Source organism: Thunnus albacares, chromosome 6 (genome assembly GCF_914725855.1).
Source record: "Thunnus albacares chromosome 6, fThuAlb1.1, whole genome shotgun sequence".
Taxonomy (NCBI): Eukaryota; Metazoa; Chordata; class Actinopteri; order Scombriformes; family Scombridae; genus Thunnus; species Thunnus albacares.
Genome location: NC_058111.1, coordinates 7,656,773 through 7,679,443, shown reverse-complemented (window position 1 = coordinate 7,679,443; position 22,671 = coordinate 7,656,773). Strand labels below are relative to the sequence as shown.

The 22,671-nt window shown below is 38.7% G+C and overlaps 2 protein-coding genes across 3 annotated transcripts; both read right to left on the bottom strand.

Annotated features, from left to right (window-relative positions):
* Positions 1-950: 950 nt before the first annotated feature.
* On the bottom strand, positions 951-9,691 carry treh (trehalase (brush-border membrane glycoprotein)). The gene is given in 13 exon segments (XM_044354534.1): positions 951-1,657; positions 2,056-2,109; positions 2,784-2,896; positions 3,744-3,855; positions 4,528-4,745; positions 4,846-5,042; positions 5,688-5,741; positions 5,835-5,981; positions 6,213-6,329; positions 6,504-6,593; positions 6,754-6,868; positions 7,398-7,498; positions 9,672-9,691. Coding segments are annotated over 13 exon segments (1,476 nt in total). The 3' UTR covers positions 951-1,519.
* ddx6 (DEAD (Asp-Glu-Ala-Asp) box helicase 6) lies at positions 8,369-22,415 on the bottom strand. Of its 2 annotated transcripts, none has more exons than XM_044353666.1 (14): positions 22,317-22,415; positions 20,507-21,118; positions 20,341-20,404; positions 19,341-19,445; positions 17,902-18,031; positions 16,666-16,812; positions 15,598-15,692; positions 15,370-15,492; positions 14,594-14,722; positions 14,302-14,418; positions 13,655-13,718; positions 12,778-12,879; positions 12,483-12,662; positions 8,369-11,617 (listed from the first exon to the last, which is right to left on the bottom strand). In XM_044353666.1, the coding sequence occupies exons 2-13, from the start codon at positions 20,701-20,703 to the stop codon at positions 12,487-12,489; spliced, it is 1,449 nt and encodes a 482-aa protein (XP_044209601.1). In that variant the 5' UTR covers positions 20,704-21,118; positions 22,317-22,415; the 3' UTR covers positions 8,369-11,617; positions 12,483-12,486. The 2 variants fall into 2 exon arrangements, with proteins under 2 accessions (XP_044209601.1, XP_044209600.1); XM_044353665.1 differs by lacking the exon at positions 22,317-22,415 and adding an exon at positions 21,862-22,161.
* Between the last annotated feature and the right edge of the window lie 256 nt (positions 22,416-22,671).

Below are 22,671 nucleotides of genomic sequence, written 5' to 3'. Positions count from 1 at the left end.
AGGCCTCATATCTTCAAAGCCAAGAAGGATGCATTTTCTTTTTTCAAGGAGCAAATTTCTCATTACTTTTTTTTTTTTTTTTTTTTTTTTTTTTTTTTTACAACTATTTGAATATCTATATGGACTTAATTTCATGCTTGACCTGCATTTCACCATAGATGTAAGCAGAAATGGCAAAGACAGAATGACTTCCTTGGAACAATCAGAAATAGCAAAAAAAAAAAAAAGTTTCCTTTTAAATTAACGGTGTGTTTATTACAATACAGTGTCTTTAAAAAATGTTAAAGCCCTTTGACCTATTCCACCTTCTGTGGTGTTACAGCCTGAATTCAAACTGCAGTAAACGACAGTTGTCATTCATCTAAACACATTGACCCCTAATGTCAGACTAGACTCTTTTAATGCCTGATGGGTTAAACATATAACTACGGAAGCCCTTAGGTGCACAACTCAACATCTCACAAAATGGAAAATGTAGGTACCTGCCATATCTCTCATTCTTAATCCTGATTAGGTATCTTCCAAAAATGAAAAGGAAAACCTCACTCTACCTCCCATCTAGCTATCAGATCAGCTTCATCTACATGCAATCAGGATTTGAAATAAGGATTACAGTAGTACCTACCTTTGTGAAATGTGTTTTCTGTTTTATTGTTGTGTTTTTGCCAACATATACATCTGCACTACAGTATGTATCTTTAGAAAGGAGCAAAGGTCATTTTAACATATGGTGTAATGTTGAATGTTGTCTAATGCCCACCTGGTAGAGGGATGCCTTTGAAAAACACTGTCAGCACAAAGTTTTCAGTCATAGACGTTCCATACCTCACCCTTGTCTATGACACTGCATTTAATACACTGAGCACTGAGAGTATATTTCACATGTAATTAATGCAGTGTCATCTAAAATTCCTTGGCTAACTTAAAAATGAATAAAAGTGTCTCGAAGAGTCACTAATAAGAGAGTGCTACGTTTTTATTTATATCATTAATAAAATCACTTCACATTTTTATTTCTCACATGAACTATTTTAAACGTAAACATGAGTTTAAATGCAAATGGAACACCTTACTTGGACTTAAGATACAGTGCAGCAATAAACTTTATAATTAAATTAGGTGAATAACTGTTTGTAATGTCAGTTCAATATCTGGGACTACTTAATGTTGTAATCCAGGCAACAGCGAGCAGAAACAGCCTGCATTACTGGAGAGAGTCCAGAATTGCCTAAATGATCTGTATCTTCAGATATCGCCAGAGATAATTTACCTCTGAGGATAAATACTAAAATATTCATCAAAAGGGATTTTTGGTTCCTTCTGCAAATAAAAATAAAAAAATCCTGATCATAGGAAGTGAGGAACAAATATCAGATCTTGTTAAAATATGCACAATTTAGTCTAATTTTTAATGTCAATTTGTGTAAGTCTGGAGTCTGCCAGTGGACACGATGTAAGTGTACTGAAACCTGGAAAAACAAAATCCAACCTCCAGTCAGCCTCGGTTGTCACCTCTGATTCATCGGAGCGTGAGAAGGACTGAGATGACCAGAGGCAGCAGGAGGCCAGAGGACACACGTCTGCATCCTGAGGTGAGAGTCGCCCCATACTGGTCCAAGAGCTGCAGGCCAACGCTGTCGGTCAAACCAAAACCCAGCTACAGTAAAGGACAAGATAATGGAGCGTAAGGGATGTTTTTGCTCAGTCTTATAACTGTATTTAGCACATCAGCAAAGCATAAAAATACAGTGATAAAATCCAATGATAAATACAACAAAAGGACTTATTTGTGCTGATGGGAATAATAAGAAAACCAAAGTGAAGAATCAAAATGAGAAACACAACCCAACAAGGTAGGAAATTATACCAAAAGAAAGATCCAAAATGACAAAGAAGTGAGGAGGGGAGAGTGTAAATGTATATATGAGCGTGCAAATGTGTTGAATGTAAGAAGCAGGAGGTAGAAAGAACCGACAGTGCTTGGCATGAAATTAGAAAGACATGTGTGACTATAAACACATTAGTTTTCTACCATCAACACATGAAAGGAAATACCTGAACTTCATATTCCTCTCCACCACCAGGTTTGCCATCTCCATTCACGTCATACTGTCAAGAGGAAGAAATTATACATTCTGAGCCAGCTGTGTTATCACGGCGCAACACAAGCACCGAAAATACTGAAACCTTAAAGGACGGGCTCTCAATTTTTCCTGTCTGTTTTTAAACAGTTCTCAGGTGCCCATATGGACATTGAAAGAGGTTTTCCTTGATGTAATTATTCCCCATGTTCATACTGTTCATACATTGCTTCTGTGCTTCCAATTTAAGTGATGCAAGATAAAAATCCACAGCCCTTCAGTTCTGTGTAGAAATGTATTCAAGTTTATCTGAGGCTAATATGAGGCTTCAGCCATCCAAATGAGTCAAAACAATTGGATATTTTCCAGAGCAGCTTTTTTAGTACAAATGTTTGTTACTATTATTAACTGCAGCTCAACAGGGAAACATAAAGAGGGAAATTTGTCCTAAAAATACTTAAAGTTGGAAGATATCCACCTGATTTGACTAATTTGGGTGGATGAAGCCTTAGATAAACTTTTAAATGCATGTTTGCACAAAACAAGGACTGTGATTTTGTCTCCCATCACTTCACGCAGTATTAACAGTATGACCATGAGGAATAATTACAGCAAGCAAAACCATATGGGCTCATATGGGCACCTAAAAATTGTTTCAATACAGACTCAAAAAACTGTGAACCTATCCTTTAAAAAACTTACCTTTTCAAACATGGCTTCATACTTTATGTATGCTAACCAGTTTGTCTTGATCCACCACTGGGCTAAATCAAATGCTAGTTGTTTAGCTTCCTCTGAAAGCAATTTGGATAAACCTGAAAATACAAGATTTTAAAATAAACCCAAAATGTCTTTTCAAACACGAGGCTGCTCAAAGCTAAAGTACAGTCTGGAAATATTAGGTAAGTGACATGTTTGTCATTGTGTTGGCTCTGTACTCCAGCATATTGGATTTAAAGAACTGCCTTTCAGCCTTAATCATATTGGTGAACTCATGACCCTTTTTGGTGTGTTTGCAGGGAATACACGCCCCAGATTTAGGATTATGCAGCAGGACAAAACATACAGACTAGACGAGAGGAAGAGAAGCAAAAACATCTTCGAGAAACTACAACAAGCTCTTGACTCAGTGTTTTTGGAGAACAAGTTTCTAGTCTAAATTTGTCAAATTTTCACAACTGGCCAAGTCAGTCATCTGACTTCAATCCAACTGATCAGCTGTTTCACTACTGAAGACCAGACTGAAGGCAAAAAAAAGCCCCCGAAGATGAACACTGCCAAGGATTTGATGCCAAATATTAAATACGGTTACTAATTTAAGTCTACCGTATGTTAATTTTTTAATTTATGTATGTTAACCTAACTGGGGGACTTTGCATAAAAAAGGGCTACATTTCTTACACCGTTTATGTGATGTGGATGTAAATGCTCTGAAATTAAAGGTCAGGATTTTAAGTTTATACTCACTGTGTCATCCCAAATCCTAGAGTGCGGAGCCAGAACAACAAAAAGTGTAGTTTGTCCAAATACTTTTGACTCTGATGTACATTTTAATAAACAATTACGCAAAGACATCATGGGCATCATGTTGAACAGCTGGTGAATTATCACTGTGGGTTGGAGGAGATTCTTGTAGTGGTGGACAAACTGATCTCAGTCTACCTTCAATGAGCATGTGCTATAAAGGAGGCCATGCATTAAGATAGTCCCACTACTGCCCAGACTCTCTCAGTGATGTTGAGACTCCACTGGGGAACTGAAGAGCACCACTTTACTGCAACCATACAAGCATGTAAGGGTTACTCCTCTGTAGTGTGTGTGTGCCATCTGCTGGAGCAAATGAGCACTTTTCATAAAGCATATGTGGCACCCTTGAGCAAAATATTTAAAGCCTTAACTGTTAGAGTGGAGCTGCAGTGGCCCATAGAAGAGGAGACTAGTCATACTGTGCAGGTGTGGATTTATGCATCTGTATTGATAATTGTTTTAAAAAGGCTGAATGCTCAGTCACCCTTGCAGCATGTGGATAAATAGAGATTAAAGGGTTCTTTCATGCAAATGGCATAAATACATAATTTCTCACTTAGCCCTAGAGATTTTTTGGCTTTATTTGTCATTTTTTTGAGATGTCTATCTCTGTTGCCAATATAATGGAGGTGAAGGGCAACTGGTTATTTAACTCATTCTCAATTTTTTAATTCTAACTACTTTCCACTGAGGAAATAGTCCCCATAAACATTGTTGACTGTGTATCCAGACTAGATAGAGCATTGTTTCTGAAAAGTCAAATTGCTCAAAAATCTCAGAGATCTCAGATCCTGCCCAAAAAAAAAAAACTAATACAATATCTGCATGGCTACATGCCAGTAGAGGTAAGTGAGAGAATATGTACCGTATCTTAAGTAATTTGAATAAACTGACCATTTAAATAAATGTCCTCACCAACCTTCAGATACTGCAGCACCTTCTCTCTCATCTCAGGCCAAGAATAGCATTGTGCCCAAACAGATGCCAGATTTGAGAGGTAAAACTCAGAGTGGTTGGAATGTGTCACCAGGTTGTAGTCAAACCAGACTCCCCGCTCAGCATCCCACAGCATTGACTTTATTGCTTCTAGTATGCAGGCTGCAGCCTGGTCATACAGTGCAGCTGAGTCACTATTACCTGTCAGAGGACAGCACATCACCATTATATAACACCAGGAGCTAAAATCAGTGTGCAGACCCGAGTTAGTTACAAGGTCAAATGCTGCTCATACGCTCACCCACTATCCTGTGAAATGAAGCAAGAGTCTTCTCACTGAGGCGCAGCAGGGCGTTGAGGTCAGTGGGCAGGATCTGAGTGGTGCGGGTCTCTCTGAGAGTGCTGTTATTGTGACCATCACTGTCTAAATACCAGCAGGATGAAAAATCCCAACCAGACTCTGCACCCGCCTTCAGATCAATCCACAGCTGCTCCTTAGCAAGAAAAAACATGAAATCACTATTAGAGCCACAACAAAACAGCATCTAAAATTTGGTACTTACTCATGAATGTCTACTATCTTAACGTGACATGGAACAAATAAAAAAATTTTCTTAGTAATATGTTTGTTTGTAATTCTACAACATTTCTCAAAAGCCTTCGAGTAAAAAAAGAGATTAAGAGTATCTTCCAAGAAGGAGGAAATAACTCAATGACCTTGGATATTTACCGGAGAAAAAAAAATCTTCAGAAATGAGAGCAAACACAGTTTAATAGCACTAAGAAAAAAAAAATCAGCATTTTAGACAACAGGTTTATCCTTCAAATAGATTTCCCTAAAATGTGTAGACCAATTACTCAGCAGCAATGTGAAGAATGAATGTGTTTAACATTAAATATTCATTAGAACATGGTACTGAGGTATTTTCAGAGCAAATTTATTTTGCACAGATCCTTGAATCCGGGGAAATATATTCCATTTTTCTGCTGAGGAGCAATTACAAACTATAGCGCATTCATTCCGCACCCCAGAGTGTTATCCTTTGTTCATGGAATAAAATGACCATTGCAGAGTAATATTTCCGATGTTTGCTCGTAAAGGGGATTCATTCAGCCACCAAGTGTTTGAATGTTGATAAGTCATTACCATCCGCAATTCCTTCAGCCATTTCCAGATCATCTGTGTAGGATTCAGGTCTACAAAGAACAGAAGAAATACAGTAATTGGTCCACACCCTACGCATGTCTTTAAGTTGTTTTTACAATTCACAGAAATTTCTTTGTGCATACCCGGGCAAGCCGACCGGTACATGATATCGGTTGAGTACATGCTCTGCCCCGTTTACTTTCACTACCTTAGAACCAAAAATTGGTACTCGTGCTCCTGGTAAAGCTGCTCTAAACCAGTACATGTACACACAGCAGGGAGAAATGTTTTAATTCACAATACTTTTCACAGTCCTTGATATCATTACACACACAAGTTGAGGTGTCACAATCTAATTAAGCATGGCAGTGAAAACAAAACACTGGAGGCATAAAGAGACGTGAGGGCTGACATTTTGATGTTTTATATGCCTTTTTTTTTTTTCTATCCTGAAAAAGACATGAGGCAGCTGAAGAATGATAATGTGTCTGGCAGGACATCAGCTCAGGCCTAAATATCACCCGAGGAACTCTTTATCCTTGGTTGCTTGATAGTAGCTCTCCACCATTAGAGTGAGGAATGGAGGCTGACTGTGCCCTTCGTAGTAAATCCGCCCACCATTTGGAACGAAGCCATATCTGTAGGAGAGTGATAGAAAAAATCTTTTATTCCACAAATCTTGAAATCCCCCAAGTGTACAGCTTGGGTTCCTAAATGACTTATTCAAAATGAGCCCACTGAACTACCTGCAGCGAGGTGGACTTTTTTTTTTTTTTAGTGCTATGAAAGATGAAAGGTGCTTTAAAGCGTACCTGTTGAGGTAGAGGAAGTTTTGAATCATCCCATAGGCCGTGTCTGTCATCTCTGACAGCAGGAGCCCATTGATGACCCAGTAGGAGTCCCTGTTAGGCACAGAGCAGCTCATGTCAATGTCTGCAAATGGCAGAACTGAGATGGGCTCTCAGCAGAGACCCCTGTCTGGGTCTGGCTGTGTGATCTCTCCTGGTGAGACTCCACTCTAGCTCTCAGACAACTGAGAGACAGGTTTCATCATTCACTCACCAATAGTAGAATTCCCTGAAGCGCCCCCCTGGCACGATGACAGGATGTGGGGAGTGGAGCTCTGGGTGATCTTTAACACTAAGACGGATTTGGAGGAGAAAATCATTGTCAGTTTAAAATCTCTCAGTATGGGTGGGTGCTTGAAAACACTGCAACAGGATCTCGGGTGCCAAAGAAATCTCAAGAATGTCATTGTCATCACCTTTCTGCCAAGACACTTCCACAGATTACGTATCTTTTCAGCCCAGTTACATAGTTCTTAGTCTACTACTTTTTTCCAGAAACTTTGGCCTGCATGTAAAAGTCAACTCATGTCAACAAAGCAGTTAAAAGAAAGTATTATCTGAGTGTGAGCCCTCCAATAACTGGATCTCACTTGTCATTCCAGTCTTGTGGAGTCTATGAATCAAATTCTGTCCCTGCTTTTTTTTTTTTTTTTTTTTTTTTTAAAGTATGCACTGAGGAACTCTTGCAGTTTGGCAGGTGAGACAGTAATGTTTGGAGATTCATTTGAAAAGTTGTAGAAAGCAGACAAAACAACATCTGCAGGAAGGCACAGGGAAGCAACAGAAGCAGTCACATGGTGAAGCTCCTGAGGGGGGGGGGGGGGGAGAAAAAATCACATTTTACAGGCTTTGACTTACCAGGAGCAGCCTTCAGCTTCATGTCAACAAAGTACTTGTCATCATCAAACAGTTAAGCTTTCTGTACCTGATGCAATATGGGTCCATTACAGTATACTTCACTGAAATCAGTTCAAAGAAATGTGAATTATTAAACAGACATGATAAAGGGGAAATGTGTATTAGTACAATACACACACATCCTATCACAGTCCTGCAGGTAAGCAATAAAACCCATATCAATATCACTAAAAATAAGCAAGGGGCAAAGGTCTGCTGACAACTTAATGCTGAGGGAGTAAATACAACACAAATATGGAAAACTTCCAATTTGCTGGCTGCAATAGGTGGAGGATTCAACACTTTTTTTTTTTTTTGAGCAGCAGCAGAACACTGTTATCTCTGTTCTCTCAAACATTTTGCAGAATAAGAGCAACATCGCCGAAAGCTGCCAAGAAAATTCAATCTGTTTCCTGCCGTTGGAGTGTAATCTCTATTTTGGGAAGTTAAAAACACAGTATGTGGGGGAAAATCTATGAAAGGATTCCAACAACACAGCCAGAAAACTTAAGTCATAAAGAAAAGAAATAGGTATGCCAATATTTAGAATTACAATAGTTTAAGACTGAAAAGGTTCATTCTTGGTTAAGTTCCAAGTAAAACCTTTAGAGGTAAAGATATAGGATTGTCAAAGGTGCCTAAACACACACACACACACACACATATATACACGCTTTCAGTCATTAAACTTACTGTCACACGGTGGAAGAAAATCCACTAATGAACAAACTACCATCAAGTTGTACATTTTGAGCTGATAACTGCAGTGACACCAGCGTACGAGTGAGACTGTGGTGTGAGAACTGCCTGCTGGTCAGTTTATATTAAGACAGACTGAACTGAGCAGCGGTAACATACTGACACCTACAGTAGCTTTGCAGAGCTGTTCCAACAGGACTGTAGACAAAGGAAAATAAAAACACTTCACACAATAAATTTCAGTGAGCTTTATTTTCAACAAAACTTTCATATTATTCATGACATCCTTCAAACTTAATGCCACTGTAAAATGAGCTTCACTGAAAAATCTGCCAATTAAATAACGACCAAATTTCCATCAAATAAAAAAAAAAAAAAAGGAACTCAGGCTTCACTTAAATTTGGAGACTTTAAAATAAGTTGTACTCCTCTTGAACATTTCATTGGAAAAAAAGAAAATCCAAATCTAAGGGCAACTTTTTCAAACCATTTATACCCATTTCCATTAACTTTGGATTTTGTAATCCTGTTTTTGTGATGCCCAAAGGCTCCTCCCCATGTTGTTTTACTGATGCACAAGTTTTGAGAGAATTCCCTGAAGGACTCTTCTCACATCCTCCTCGACAGTAAGTGATGGGACAGGCCGAATTGTACACAAAAGCTGTGTTATCTTCAATGCGTAACAACTATCAAGAGATGATTAACATGTGCATCAGGGCAGCAAATGCACTAATTTAAACCCCCCCCTACAAATTTAAAAAAGACCTTAAAGAATGAGACAATTTAGTCACATAAACTATCCAATTAGTCGCCCAATCTGGGGCAAGATGCTCTTGTCTCAGACTTTAAGGTTCTCAAAATGACAGCCACTGGCAGTGAAACCGCATCCAATCAAAGGAAGCAACACACTAAATCTCGAAGGATCGTCGATTTTAGACTTGAAACATTTGCTCTGGCGATTACTGCCAGTGGGCTGACAAGAAACAGACCGCTGCCAAATATCTGTACGATTAGATCCCTGTTCAATCAGCTAATGTATCATTTAATTTGGATATTTTTTTAAACAAATACAACCCTCCCACCCTAAAAAAGCCAAAACAGCCAAATTTGATGTGAAAACGACTTGGGGGACGACAGAACTGATAGAACAGGGATCACAGTCCTAACCAATGAGAAAGTCATGGGTGAATATGAACTAATCAACGTTGTCACATGGTTATCTTTTAAAAAGAGCTCAAATTAAATGTGCAATAATACTTCTCATTGATTAGAACAGTCAAAAGAGCATCTCACCGTAATTAAGGGAACCTCACTTGCAAAAAGGTTCTAGCTGAACAAACAAATGGTCAGAGAACCTTAATGCAAAATAAAGGTTGTAATCATGCTGCATAAAAAACTGCAACTGTAACCCAAACCCAAAATATCAAAGCAATTAAAGGGCAGAGAAATAAGCCAAACTCAGCAGTGTGAGGTGCCCAAGTTATTTTTTTTTTAAACAAGCAGTCCATGTAATAGTAATTTTGTAATCCTTCACACCTGTTCCCCTTCCTTGCCATTTTTTTTTTAAATGTTTTACACCATCATGCACGTCTTCCCCATTTGGGCATCATGAGTGTACAAAAAGCAGTGCAGTCAGTGTTATTGCCTGAATCCATCTCTCTGTACTTTAAGTGCAGCCCAGCCTGCTCAAGTTGTTTTGAGTGCAGCATCTTTTCTTGGCTGGTCTCAGTAAAGCCAGCTAACTTGCAATGCACAGAGATTGAGTTCCTGCTACATTTTAGGTCAGATGGTTCATTTTTGATGCATTCGGCCAACATTCTTCAAAAGGGGAAAGAAAACCCACTGCTTCCTCCCAAACATTTGTGAAGTAATGAAACTGTGCTTAAAAAAGCACATAAACGTAACAGCTAACACCTCCCCCAGAAAACAAATTCTCTGCCAATTCAGCTGCACTGCAGCAAGTAGTACTACTACATGATAGAATATAATTTTCTCTTCCAACAGAAACACTCTGACTGGAGATCTGAGAGTGTGTCTCAAGTGTCAGTTTCACAAGTTAAGGCTGGTGACAACAACAAAGAATTCATTACTAAAAATGCACAAGCTTAACAAAGCCATCTGTCTAGACTGAACACTTGTTAACACTGGTAGCAGGAGAATAAGGGCAACAATTTAAACAATCTCTGTTTAAGTGCAGCTTTGAAAAATTGCACTCGCCATCAAATTTGGAGGGGCTTAAACATTATCAGTGATGAACTTGGCCTCCAAAAAACATTTCATGCACAAGGTCATTGACTGTTTTAGGTTCTAATAAATTCTGCAATTTCTAAAATTATAAATAAATTCACAGGCCAATATTGCAGATCAAACAAACTGACAGTTAAGGAAACAGTCTCCAGTGCTAACAAGAGAGAAGGGGGGGAAAAAAGCTTTTTCTGTTTGTCAGCCAGCCTTATGAACTTGTTTAAAACAATCTTAAAATGAAGGTATATACACAAGGTGTACACTGCACCCTACACGTCGGCTGCACGTCTCGCAGAGTTAAGTATGGCCATCCATAGGAAGGTGAGAAACAGGACAAAAAAAGAAAAAAAAAAAAAAAAAAAAAAAGAAAAGCATTCCCTCTAAACTCCACCAAAACAGGAATCCTCATGACTCAGGTTGTTGAGAGGCTGCAGAGTGCTTATTCATTTTTAGTGTTCTGATGCTGAAGACAGAGGAAAGGGTTTGGGTCTTTTAGAAGCACGAAGCTTCTTCACAAGCAACTGGACAGTCTGGCTGTCTCTTGGAAAAAATCCAGCATCTCTGTCCATGGAAAATCCAAGTTAGTCCTCACATATCAGCCAGACTCAAGTGCAGCTAAGCCAGCGAAAAGATAATTCAGACCAGCCTCCCTCCTGACCGCCGCCATTCTTTGCCAACGGATGACCCAACCAAAAACAGTTATGAATTCACCCATGTGGTCGGACATTAAATTAGCGGAACAAATTTTCCAATAGGTGAATATGAGTTTGTGGTATGAAGTGAGCAAGATGACAAATAATGAAGGGTTATTACTTTAGAACAAGTTGAACTGCTTGTTAAGGCACTTGATACAAATTGGTTAAAACTTCCAAAATAAAAAGGTGAAGAATGGAGGGTGTCATATAGGGGTCTGTTGGTGCTGGCTTTGTGTCATTGGTGGATATGAATAATCACAATGTGCATTGATATATTTTCGACTTGGTCCCATACTTTCCTCCGGGTGCTTATGTCTTCAGGGTGTGGTGGTGCAGCATAGAGCCCTATGAAAAGGCAAATGAGTTCTTCCAAAACGCATCCATCAAAATACACATTCCTTATGGTGGCATCCAAAAAAGGAAGACGGACAGAAACTGTACATTTAAAAAAAAAAAAAAAAAAAAAAAAAAAGAAAAGCAAAACTCCATGTCAGGGGGAGGGGGATGAAAAAAGGTACAAAGGGGAATGGAGGATGGACTGATCTGTAGAGGAGAGTGAAAAGAAGGTAAATCAGATTGTATTCAAGTAATTATGTCAGTCAAGCCCCTTTTACATTACTGTGGTTACAGATGTGATGGCCGTATTAAGTGTTCCAAGATAACTATGCTTAATGCAATTTTCACTTATTACTGCATACTGGAATCATTCATAAGTCATGTGATCCCTTTGTAGATTACTTGTAGCCTATAATCAGTCTCATTAACAGTTCAATGTCATACATAACATTTTGCCATTGCAATGACGTAACATTAATTATGACGAGGAGGCTCAAGACAGAAAGTACTGCTGAATCTAAACCCAAGGATGTAGTATGTTAGGCAAGATTCAAGTAAAAGGCATTTAAGATTTCACTTCTGGTTTTTCAACAGATAACCTTAAATGAAAGACAGCCCTTCTGCAGCTGGTAGAAATTGGGTACCTGGCTCAAGGACACTTGAGGTCAGACACTTTGTTAGGAAGGAAGGGCTTGAACACAAACTTTCAAGTTGGCAAAAATGCAGCTTTGTCACAGAACAACAACAACAACTGCATTTAAGGAGTTTTAAAGCAACTGGAGTTATATCTGATTTTTCTACACCCTCATTTTTTACATCACTGTGGATTGCCTTTGTCATCTTTAGACTTTTCTCACTGTAATGACACTGATGATGGCTCAATTCCATTTAGTTGTGCCAGTAAACTATACCACAATACTCAATGGAGGGGCAATGGCACAGCTAAACATAATGCCTGCCTGAAAAGCAGATGAATCATCCTGGATTTATCCAGAAACAGCTGAATCATCCTGGATTTATCCAGAATCAGTAAGTACTTGTGTATATGGATTGTTAATGTCTGTGTACTCACTGGCTCATGGCTTGACTTCTTCGCCACTCTCACTGTGGTACTCTGCCACATATAGGCTCTTGTCAATGATGCCAGGGATGGGCTTGATCTCTGTTCCAAGCTGCTCCTCGATCCCTTTCAGGTTGAAGCGATCATCGTAAGTGATCAGGTTGATGGCGAGACCCAAGTGTCCAAAGCGACCTGGATATTAAGGAGGTGAAGATTTACAATAGTTTTATCATTATTTGCTACCCAAAAATAAATAAGATTAAAAGGTTGCAGGATCCCAAACAAACTTATTGATATGAGCTCTTACCAGATCTACCAATGCGATGAAGGTACGTCTCTCCCAGTTTAGGAAAGTCAAAATTGATCACAACATTCACAGCTTGAATGTCAATTCCCCTCGTGAAGAGGTCTAGAGGAAACAAAAGAAATAAAAACCTACGTCAACATGTCACATTTGGACCAACTGTTTGTCACGACCACAAAAAAGGTAGACACTCCTGTTGAGTGAGTCAACCTGAACCAGTAAGGCCCTAGGTATGCATTTGCGTGCATGAGTCATCACAATTACTCAAAGTTCGAGTCTCGCTTTCTTCATACTCTCTCAATCCTTCCATGGTAGCAAAATCTTATCATTTCCAAAACCAGGGCCAACTGTGCAATCTGAACTGAAGTGCTGTGCTCCCACAGGCAACATGAGCACACTGGGCTTTGATTAGTGCGCTCCAGCTGGCTAGCTAAAGCTTTGGTAGTTCAAAAAATAAATAAATTAAAAAAAAAAAAATCACTGACAACATGAGTGACTCAGGGCCGGGTTATGCTAGAAAAGAACTACTTCATACAGCGTGTTGTCCTATTACAACAGAAGACAAAAGTGCTTAAAGCTGTTCATGTTGGTTTTAGGGATGGTGAAATATCTCAACTGCTGGATGGAATGCCATGTGTTTATCAGGCAGTGTTGACATTTATATAATTTAAAACTTTAAAAAAAAAAAAAGTTTAAAATCTGAGTATTGTGCATCACCACCATCACAAACCACACCAAAAACTGGCACAAAGCAAGTCTCCTGGTGATCACATGTAGACAGCCTCAAAGTACTGCCAGTTGCAACAAAATGGCTTTTAGATTTCATAATTCTACTCATAAAATAACGCAGGAGTCCTTGCACGCGGCACTAACTACTTACCAGTGCAGACGAGATTCCGGCAGAGGCCGTTTCTGAAGTCGTGGAACACGCGGTTGCGATGCTCCTGAGAGCAGGAAAGAGAAAAGTGCTTTTAGACGCCAAATGCACTCATGTATAGACACCTACATCAAATTAAACACCAGAATACACAGAAAATCCTTCACAGCAGCATGTTATGTAAACTTTATGCTAAGTGGATTATGCAGAGTACATTTTAACCTTTCGGCTGTGAAAAAGCACCATGTAAGGAGTATCAAGCTTCATAATTACCGTCAGTAAAACATGACTATGAAGCACAAGCTAAGCTGCACAAGTAGGCTCTAGCGTGAATCTCTTTATCATATATTCAAGGCAACAGTAGGTAACAAATAACATGGTATAGTCCAAAAGCTATTTGTAGATGTTGTCCAGTTACTTAAGTGTCAGGACTGTTTCTCATTGTACAAGATCACACTCCAAAAATAGGGCGATGGTGTGAATTGTTGCAGCACGGCAAGTAGAGTCACATGCACGTCTACATGATGCACCGCATTTATGCACCCTGAAAGTAATAGTAGCAGCTGTTGCACGCATGCATCCATCATAATCTGTGTTGTTTTTTTGTTTTGAAGCTGATAAGCATTTCTGAGCCAGTACTTTGAGCTGACCTGTCTCATCTTGGCATGAATGTAGAAACATGAATAACCAAGCTGGGAGATCTTCTTGGCAAGGAGCTCCACTCTCTGAGAGGAGTTGCAGAAGATTATAGACTGGTTGATCTGGAGCTGAAAGGAAAAAAAGAACACAAACAGCAATAAATAATAGTGAAATCAAAGTTCAAATGTGCCCTTTGAATTAAAAGCATACAATAAAGTTTTCCTTTTACAGTGCTGTTTTTATGACACAGCTAGAGTTAGTTAATTAGAAGAGGATCGTTAAACACAGAAAAGCAACACTTACCCTGGAGAACAAGGTGTTAAGGCAATGGACCTTTTGCCTTTCAGTTACATAAGCATAATACTGAGTCACACCCTTCAGTGTAAGCTCCTCCATTAGGTTGATCTCATAGGGCTTCTGCAAGTGCGAATTCTGCAAAGTAGGTGAAGAGAAGAGTTGTTATTCAGGTTGTGCTGTACGTTGTGAAGGTAGATTTGTGGATCGGGGGAAAAAGGGAAATGACGCATGTACTTAAAAAGGACAGGTTTACATCTTTTCAAATCATTCTTCTTCATTCCAATTAGTCAGGCACCCATATGTACATTAAAACCATTTCTGCTTGCCTGTAATCATTCCTCCTTTTCATACTGGCTCAAAAGACTTTTTAAAAAATGCCCTTCCAATATAGAAGATGGACAATATCCACAGTAATCATTCTGTGCTAAAATTCACTCCAAAGTTGCTCTGAAGTTAATGTTGTTTCAGCAGTCTGAGTTCATCAAGTCAAGTACACGTCTTCCAACACTGTCTTTTTAGTATGAAATTCCCTTCGTGTTACTATCCCTCCACCTCAGCTCAGCACGGAAAAAAACTGTCCGTAGGAACACAGAGGGAATTCAGTACAAAGACCAACTTTGGAAGATACCTGCTTGATTTAACTCAGACTTCTGAAGCCTTATATTCACTTCAGATTTACTTTGCGATGCATTTTTTTACACAGAACAAGGACAACTACAGATTTTGCTCCCCCCATCACTTGCATGGGACTGACGTCTTTAAAACAAATGAGAAAGATGTACCATAAACTTCTGCACGCTGAGAGGGAAGGTTGCAGAGTAAAGCAAAATCTGCCTCTGTTTGTGCAGGAAGCCCAGCATCTCCTCCATCATAACCACAAAGTCCTGAGACAGGAGTTTGTCAGCCTGTTGAGGACAAGGACATGAGAGAAGAAGGTACACAGAGTTGTCTCAAACGGCTGCTTAAATGTTTAAGTCAAACATAGAAGTAAAATGAACAATAAAACTCACTTCATCCAGAACGATCATCTGCACTTGACTGACTTTGGCCACTCCTTTCTTGATAAGGTCTAAAATCCTCCCAGGAGTAGCAATTATCACATGTACTGCAAAAATAAATAAAATATAAGTCAAAAAATGAATATAAGGTACATTCAACTTGCACTACAAGATGGCCTATTGGCTGACGAATTAAAATGTATAGCCCTTTTGTTTCAGTGTAGTATAATGTCACTACCAAATGTGTGGTCCAGTGAGCTGTATCCACTACTTTAGGGGAAATCTCCCAACATTTAACAGTGTCCACTCAGACACAAAACATGTGTTTTGATTGGATGGCATATCGGAATGATCAACATCCATTTCCTGCCTATAATTCAGCTGTACAGCCCCCAGAGATATTAGAAAAACATCCGATTAGCTTACACCAACTAGTTATCAGGATACATTTCCTTATATTATTTCCTGATACTGAAGTAGAAAAATGGTAGTCAGTAATAATGGCCTCATTATGGCTTCATATAAAAAAAATGAAGAGATCAATCTTCAACATTTGTTTCATGATGTGGCCATTAAGTTATAAATGGATAGCTTCTTGGGAGATTCAGATTGCCAATATCCAACCAAAAAGGACAGAGCCCCTTCATTATGTGTGTAAAATACTGACAAGGTCAGACAGACTTTCTAGACTCCCGTATCATTTAGTCATAAGAGATGACCATCCATCATCTGTGCCTCATAATATACTGTACTGTACGTATAACTTAGTCTCTTGTTCAGACCACAGTGCAACCCTCAGCGATTAAAATCACAAATGCCACTTTGAATTGTGGAGCCTTCATTTTACAGAGATCAGTGGGCATGCTTCTATGAAACATTTGCTTGCAGTGAAATGTTACGTAACACACAAACCACCCAGAGACATTACGACAGGATAGTTTAGAATGAGAGCTTCAGTACCAATAGTAATGATCTAGTCAATAAGTCACATAAGGTAAGCATGAACTTTCACTTTTGTGAAAACAGGAAGAGTCATATGGGATGTCAACATAAAGGTCACTCAAGTAGACTAAAACTTACCTGTTTCATCGAGTCTCATGATGTCATCACGTAGGTTGGTTCCACCTGTGGTTGCCATCACCTTCACCCCACCCATGTGTTTGCTGACCTGGATACATATTTGGCTTACTTGCAGAGCCAGTTCTCTGGTGGGCACTATGACCACAGCTGAAAAAGAGAAACCATCTGTTTTAAAAAACACATCTTGTGAAAAAGGAGTCACACATTTACATTGTGTACCCTGAGCCAGCTAACACTTCATCTGGACACATGATCAAGGCTTTTCCAAGCAAGCAGTCCCTGAGACTTTTTCCATGTTTCGTTCTATATGCAGAGGATGTAGTTAGGCCTTTTTACACTGATCGATAGAAAATTATCTTGAATATATATTTTAAAAAAAGAATACAAAATGGTGTGAATGATGGGCATATGTATTCAGTTACTTTATTTTGTTTCACATCCACCCACTTCACCTTTGGCAGTAATTACAGGCTGGTGGATAGGACTGTATTAGCACTGAACTTTTAGATGAAGTAAGACATTTGTTTTCATTTTTTTTTATTCATCTGTGTTGTAAAGACAAATTACATCCTGTTATTTAATTGTGAAATATTAAAAGTTCAAATAAAAAGGTGGTGAAAACATTTTATGGGCATTGTATAATAATTAAGATTCTAAGTACAATGCAATTAATCACATAATTTCCCCTTTCTTCCAGTCCTTAGTTGTTCATTTTACTGATGTTCAATTTAAATACAATCACACAACTGCAACTGTTATATTTGTTACCAAGTAATCTGACAATTACTTTTCTTGACCTAACTGATCATCTGGTCTACGTTTTACAAAACTGTAAAATATGTCCATAACAATGTCCCAGAATCCACAGTGATATTTTCAAATGTATTTTTGTCCGACCAACAATCCAAACCCCAAAGATATTAAATTTACTAACCACAGAAGAATATGAAAACCAGCAGATATTTAGATGTGAGAGGCTGAGACCATATTAGTCATAATTTCTTAAAAAAAAATATTGATTATCAAAATAGTTGATTAATTTGTCTTGATAAACTAGTCAAATAAAAAAAATTCAGCTCTACATAAAGATTCTATCACTATTTTTCCATTTCATGCCTTTTTCATCCCCATTCTGTCAATGAAATGATTGACTGGATCTTAAAGTAGGTGAGAGTCAAGAATCAACTTCCTGACATTGACTGTGAGCAGAACCTTGCAGAAAAGGAGTTTCCTCACCTTGTATGCAGTCCTTCTTCAGGTCAATGCGTTCAAGTAAGGGAATGAGGTAGGCTCCACTCTTCCCCGTGCCATTCTTGGCTCTGGCCAAGATATCCCTTCCCGACAGTGCAATGGGAATACTTTCCTCCTGCAAAAGAAGCAATAATAGCTGATTATTAATACTAAGTACTACTTTTTTATGGCTGGTTATGTCTGTCCTGATAAAACATTTACAACACTTAAATGATAGAGGTTTGCCCATTTACAACATCATGAAAAGTAAATAGATAAAAAAAAAACAAAATATTGACCTTGAATGTTACAACTCATTTGCACACCAAGTAACTACTCATCACAGACAGGAAACAGGTGATGTGACCTGTATTCTCATCTATATTTATCTCATATATATTTTGTAGGCCTACATACTAAACATTCATTTCTTTCTTTCCTCAATACAGCCTCCCATGATAATTCTTCATGTCTCTGCACCTGCAGAGCAGCCGGCCCGACAACAGCCTAAATGAGTTGTGTTTTTGTTTTTTTGTTTTTTTTTTTAACCTGCAAGACTCGCATTTTAATTCTGTTGTTCATCACTTGTGATGTGAAAACATCACGTTTCCACACAGTCACAGAAACAAAAAGTGTGCATCCTTAGTATTAGTGGTTATAAAATCCAAGCACAGCACAGAGCATCTTTCCTGCCGCCTGCTGACAGCGCTGTCAGCCCAGGTTTACAGCCTGTAATGCTGTCACCCTGTGTTACTGTTTATAATGACGTGGTTTGAAAAATAGGCAGCGATTTAACTGACAAAATGTGACTCGACTCGGGTTTATCGACTGATGCATCGGCTCAGTGACTTTCAGGGGACAGCCCCCCGGCAACGCTGTGCAATACAATATTCAAGTCATTGTTTTTCCACTAGTTGTTAAGTTTCACCAAAAAATAAATTTGAATTTTTTGCAACGCTTCCACTTAGATAGTCAAACAATGACACTTCTGTGACAGATTGGCATTTAAAGGGTTTAACTTCAAGTGTAAAGGCTCACTTTCTTATTTGCTGCATCACATGAGTTTGACTGCTGCCCAAATCCAAATCTAAGCCAGACCCATTTCTAATCCTAGATGCCACACTAACCAGATTTTAAACAAATTCCCAATGTTAGAATTACCGTGGAACCAGACACTGGAGCTACAATTCTATCACAAGAAACCCTTCACAAAATATTTCAGTAACACAGTACTGTCATTTAATCAGACCTAATCCTACAGTCAACAACATGTAGACTAACAATTATATCAACTGTTTACATTATTAATACTAAATCATGTGATTTTAATTAAGTAAACGTATCAAAGAACATTTTGTTAACATGTCAAAGGCAAGGTTAAACACAAAGACAATGTATTTCTGAGGAGTAAGAAGGTATAAAATCTGAGTTGTATCTGGACGTACCTGGATTGGAGATGGTTTTTCCCAGCCCATCTCGAAGATTCCCATGAGCAGCTCTCTCTTTAGGCAATAATCTTCAAACTCATTGCCTTTAGTTGCAGTCACATCCTGTAATTGTCATAAAATAATTAGCATTTGGTTGCTAATATCTACCTGGCTCATGGTCTTGTGAACTTGTGAATTATTTCCCATTGACAATAAAAGGGGAGAACGTTATTACTAAGAAAACCGAAGGCCAAAGTGTCAATTTCAGAGACTTCCAATGAAAATAAATGCTTTTCTTCAAACTAATCGATTAGCAGCTCTGTGCCATCAGCTACACAAAAGGTAAAGACCTTAGAAAACTTGTTTTGTAAACTAAAATTTGTAAATGGCTCAGTTGTGCAGCAAGTATCTCTCAGAACTTGCGTAGAAAGAAAAAAAGTTAAGGTCGGACCACTGCAACCACTTAAAAAGGTAATTATTAGCATGACTGAGTACAACAGTGATACTGTTGTGACTGTGGTGCAAGTATATGCTTTATAAGGACCACATTCTATTGAATAATAGCCAATACATGGTTACCACTTAATAGTGAATGCATGTATATTGTGAGGCATTCTTTTCTGAATGAAAAAACAAAAACAAATTAAAAAGGCAAATGTTTAAATTCAGCTGGTAATAATAAGTACAATAAGTCTTCATAAAAATGGCTATGCTTAACAGAATTTACTAGAATGGCTGGAAGCCTTTATAGTGTTCATTGGGGCTACACTGGCTTCACATTGTGAGATTAGACTAAAGACTAAGACAACATGAAGTTTTAATGTGCTTGAAGGACAGTGACATTTAGCAAGAAGCCCATCAACAGCACCAGTTAAAAACTGTACCTGTAAGTCCAAGACACCCAAAAACTACTTCAATTTTACAAATTAACTGACTAAAATTGATCTTTTTCAAATAATTCCCACTTCTCAATTCAATTACTTTCTGCTTAATAAAAGGGGAACTATCTTGTACCAACCGAAGTTTTCATCCTCATGTCTTTTGGGGGCAATTTCAAATTTTTCTTCCAGTCATCTCCGGGTCTGTAAAAGTAAAGTTCTTGTAAGCGATAAGCATGCCAAAGAACCAACAGTAATAACTGTGTTGTCAAGCAGAGATTCTTTGGTTTCTGTCAAATAACTTACTTGATGACCGCATTAGTTGTGGGGGCAGGCTGGGAATTACCATTGTTGATTGTGCCTTTCATCTGGTTTAGTTGCTGTTGTTGAGGGCCTCCTCCACCTCCACCAGGTGCTCCAGCTGGCTTCACTGAGCCTCTGAGCTGCCCATTCTGGTTGGACAAGCCCAAAATCATTGGGTTCTCTGTCCTGACGGTGCTCATGTTTACTTAGCTTAATTCTTCTGTTCAAACAATGGACCTCAAACAGTGTCTAGATGAAGTGAGTCCTCTCAGCTGGGACCACTCAAAACTTAAGATTGTCCTTCCTTCTTGAGACTTCAATAATTATCTAAATATAAATTCAGTTCAAATCTTTGTCTCAGCAGGTACCTCAACAATATTATTTCTGGGACATCAAGTGACAAGAAACAAACTGCTCTTTTCAAACCTTAGAAGATTTCTAAGCATGTATTTCTTGAGCAAATTAGGGCTTAGCATAGATGTAATCTGCCAGTGTTATCTGGAAAACCATACTCCAGGAGGGCTTTGCTAGCGTTCAAGTATTGGCCGACTATTCAGCTTGCCATCTTGTTTAGCTTGACTGAGCCGCTGCGTCCTTTCTCAGATTTTTACAACCCTGAAACACAGGAAACAAAACGTTAGAAACCCCTTACCCGTCGAAGAAATAACATAACTGTTTGACGCTGTGTGGCGTACTATAATATGTTGTATTTGGAGGGTGAAGTGCTTTAACGCTAACATGAAAGTGCGCTGATTAGCTGCTGTAACAGTAGCCGGCTGTCCTAACGTTAGCCGACACATAGGAGGCTGTTGACGTTATTTAGTTCAAGCTAACCCTTGCTAACAATGTAAAGCCAGCGTCGATATTAACAAAGTCAAGCACATCAGTGCTGTACAGTTATCTCAGACTGAAACTATGCTGTCTGATGAATTAAGTTACCCGAATACTGGATTTACCAGGAACATTTTCTATCTGTTTGATCCAAATAACTAGAAGCTAAGCTACCCTTCTGCTAGTGACCGACATCTGGTTGGCTTGTTAGCACAATGTTGTACTCTTTTAGTCATCGACGTTACGAAACCGAATTCAGAGATGTTTATTTCACTCGGTGTGTGATAACGTGTGTGCAAATAATACTTGACACTGTCCAAATGTTATCTTACTAACAAAGCTAAACTAGTTATCTAGCCGAGCCGAGAGTGCCGTGCTAGGGTTGCTAACGTTAGCTGGCTAACATACACAAGCTAACGGTGGCGAACTGACAGTTAAAGATAATAATGAGAGCCACCGCGAAATAATTGAATATCTGGTGAATAACTGTCCACACATAGTCATAGTTTATAGGCACAGCCATTTACCTTGGACAAGTTAAAGAACCGGTTCCCTCTGCGGTGTTTGCTAGGTGTATCAATTTTTAGCTGACTACGAAAGAGTCTTCTCAACCGTTCAAAATGGCTTCCACTCGTATTTGAGCCCGCCCCCGTCAAACGAATCAGCTGCTTTTTATCTCAAATCAGGGATTTACCTTCACGGTGTCCTGTCAAAACAATCCTGTCATACTATCTGAAATTACTAAATCCACTGCACCAATTGTTCTCGAGTTTGGCAGTGTGTACAATCGGCATTTAAAAAATCAAATTTAATCAATAGGAGATGAGGAAGTAACGGCTGAAAAACGGTGGGTGGGGTGAATGATCTGATGAGAGGTTGGTTGTAGTTTATCCCAAATTTGAAGGATTTTTTTTTCATCTGTTCCACAAAACTAAGGTATAAAATGTTAGAAAGATATCTGGTATTGCCCATTTATACTCACCGTAAAAGTTAAAGGCACAGTCCACTCAAAAATGTCTTTTGCTTCTTGTTCCTACAGTTGGATGTTTGAGCTTCACTGAGCAGAATGATGTATGTGCATAGTTTCACACTTGAAGGCTTCTTTTTTATATTCATCTGCTGAGAGTGGAAAGTTTTTCTGTGCTCATTGAAAATTCAGTTTTAAAGGGCAGGTCTACGAGCAGGATTTGTGACATCATAAATAGTTTGGGAGTCAATCCTGGTCCAAAATTAAACTCAGAAAAGTGTGATGTGGAGACTTGAAGCCTCCAGTACACAAACACTGAGAATGGACTTTACAGTTCTTGTGTCCAGCGATTAGTTGAGATTAAATATAT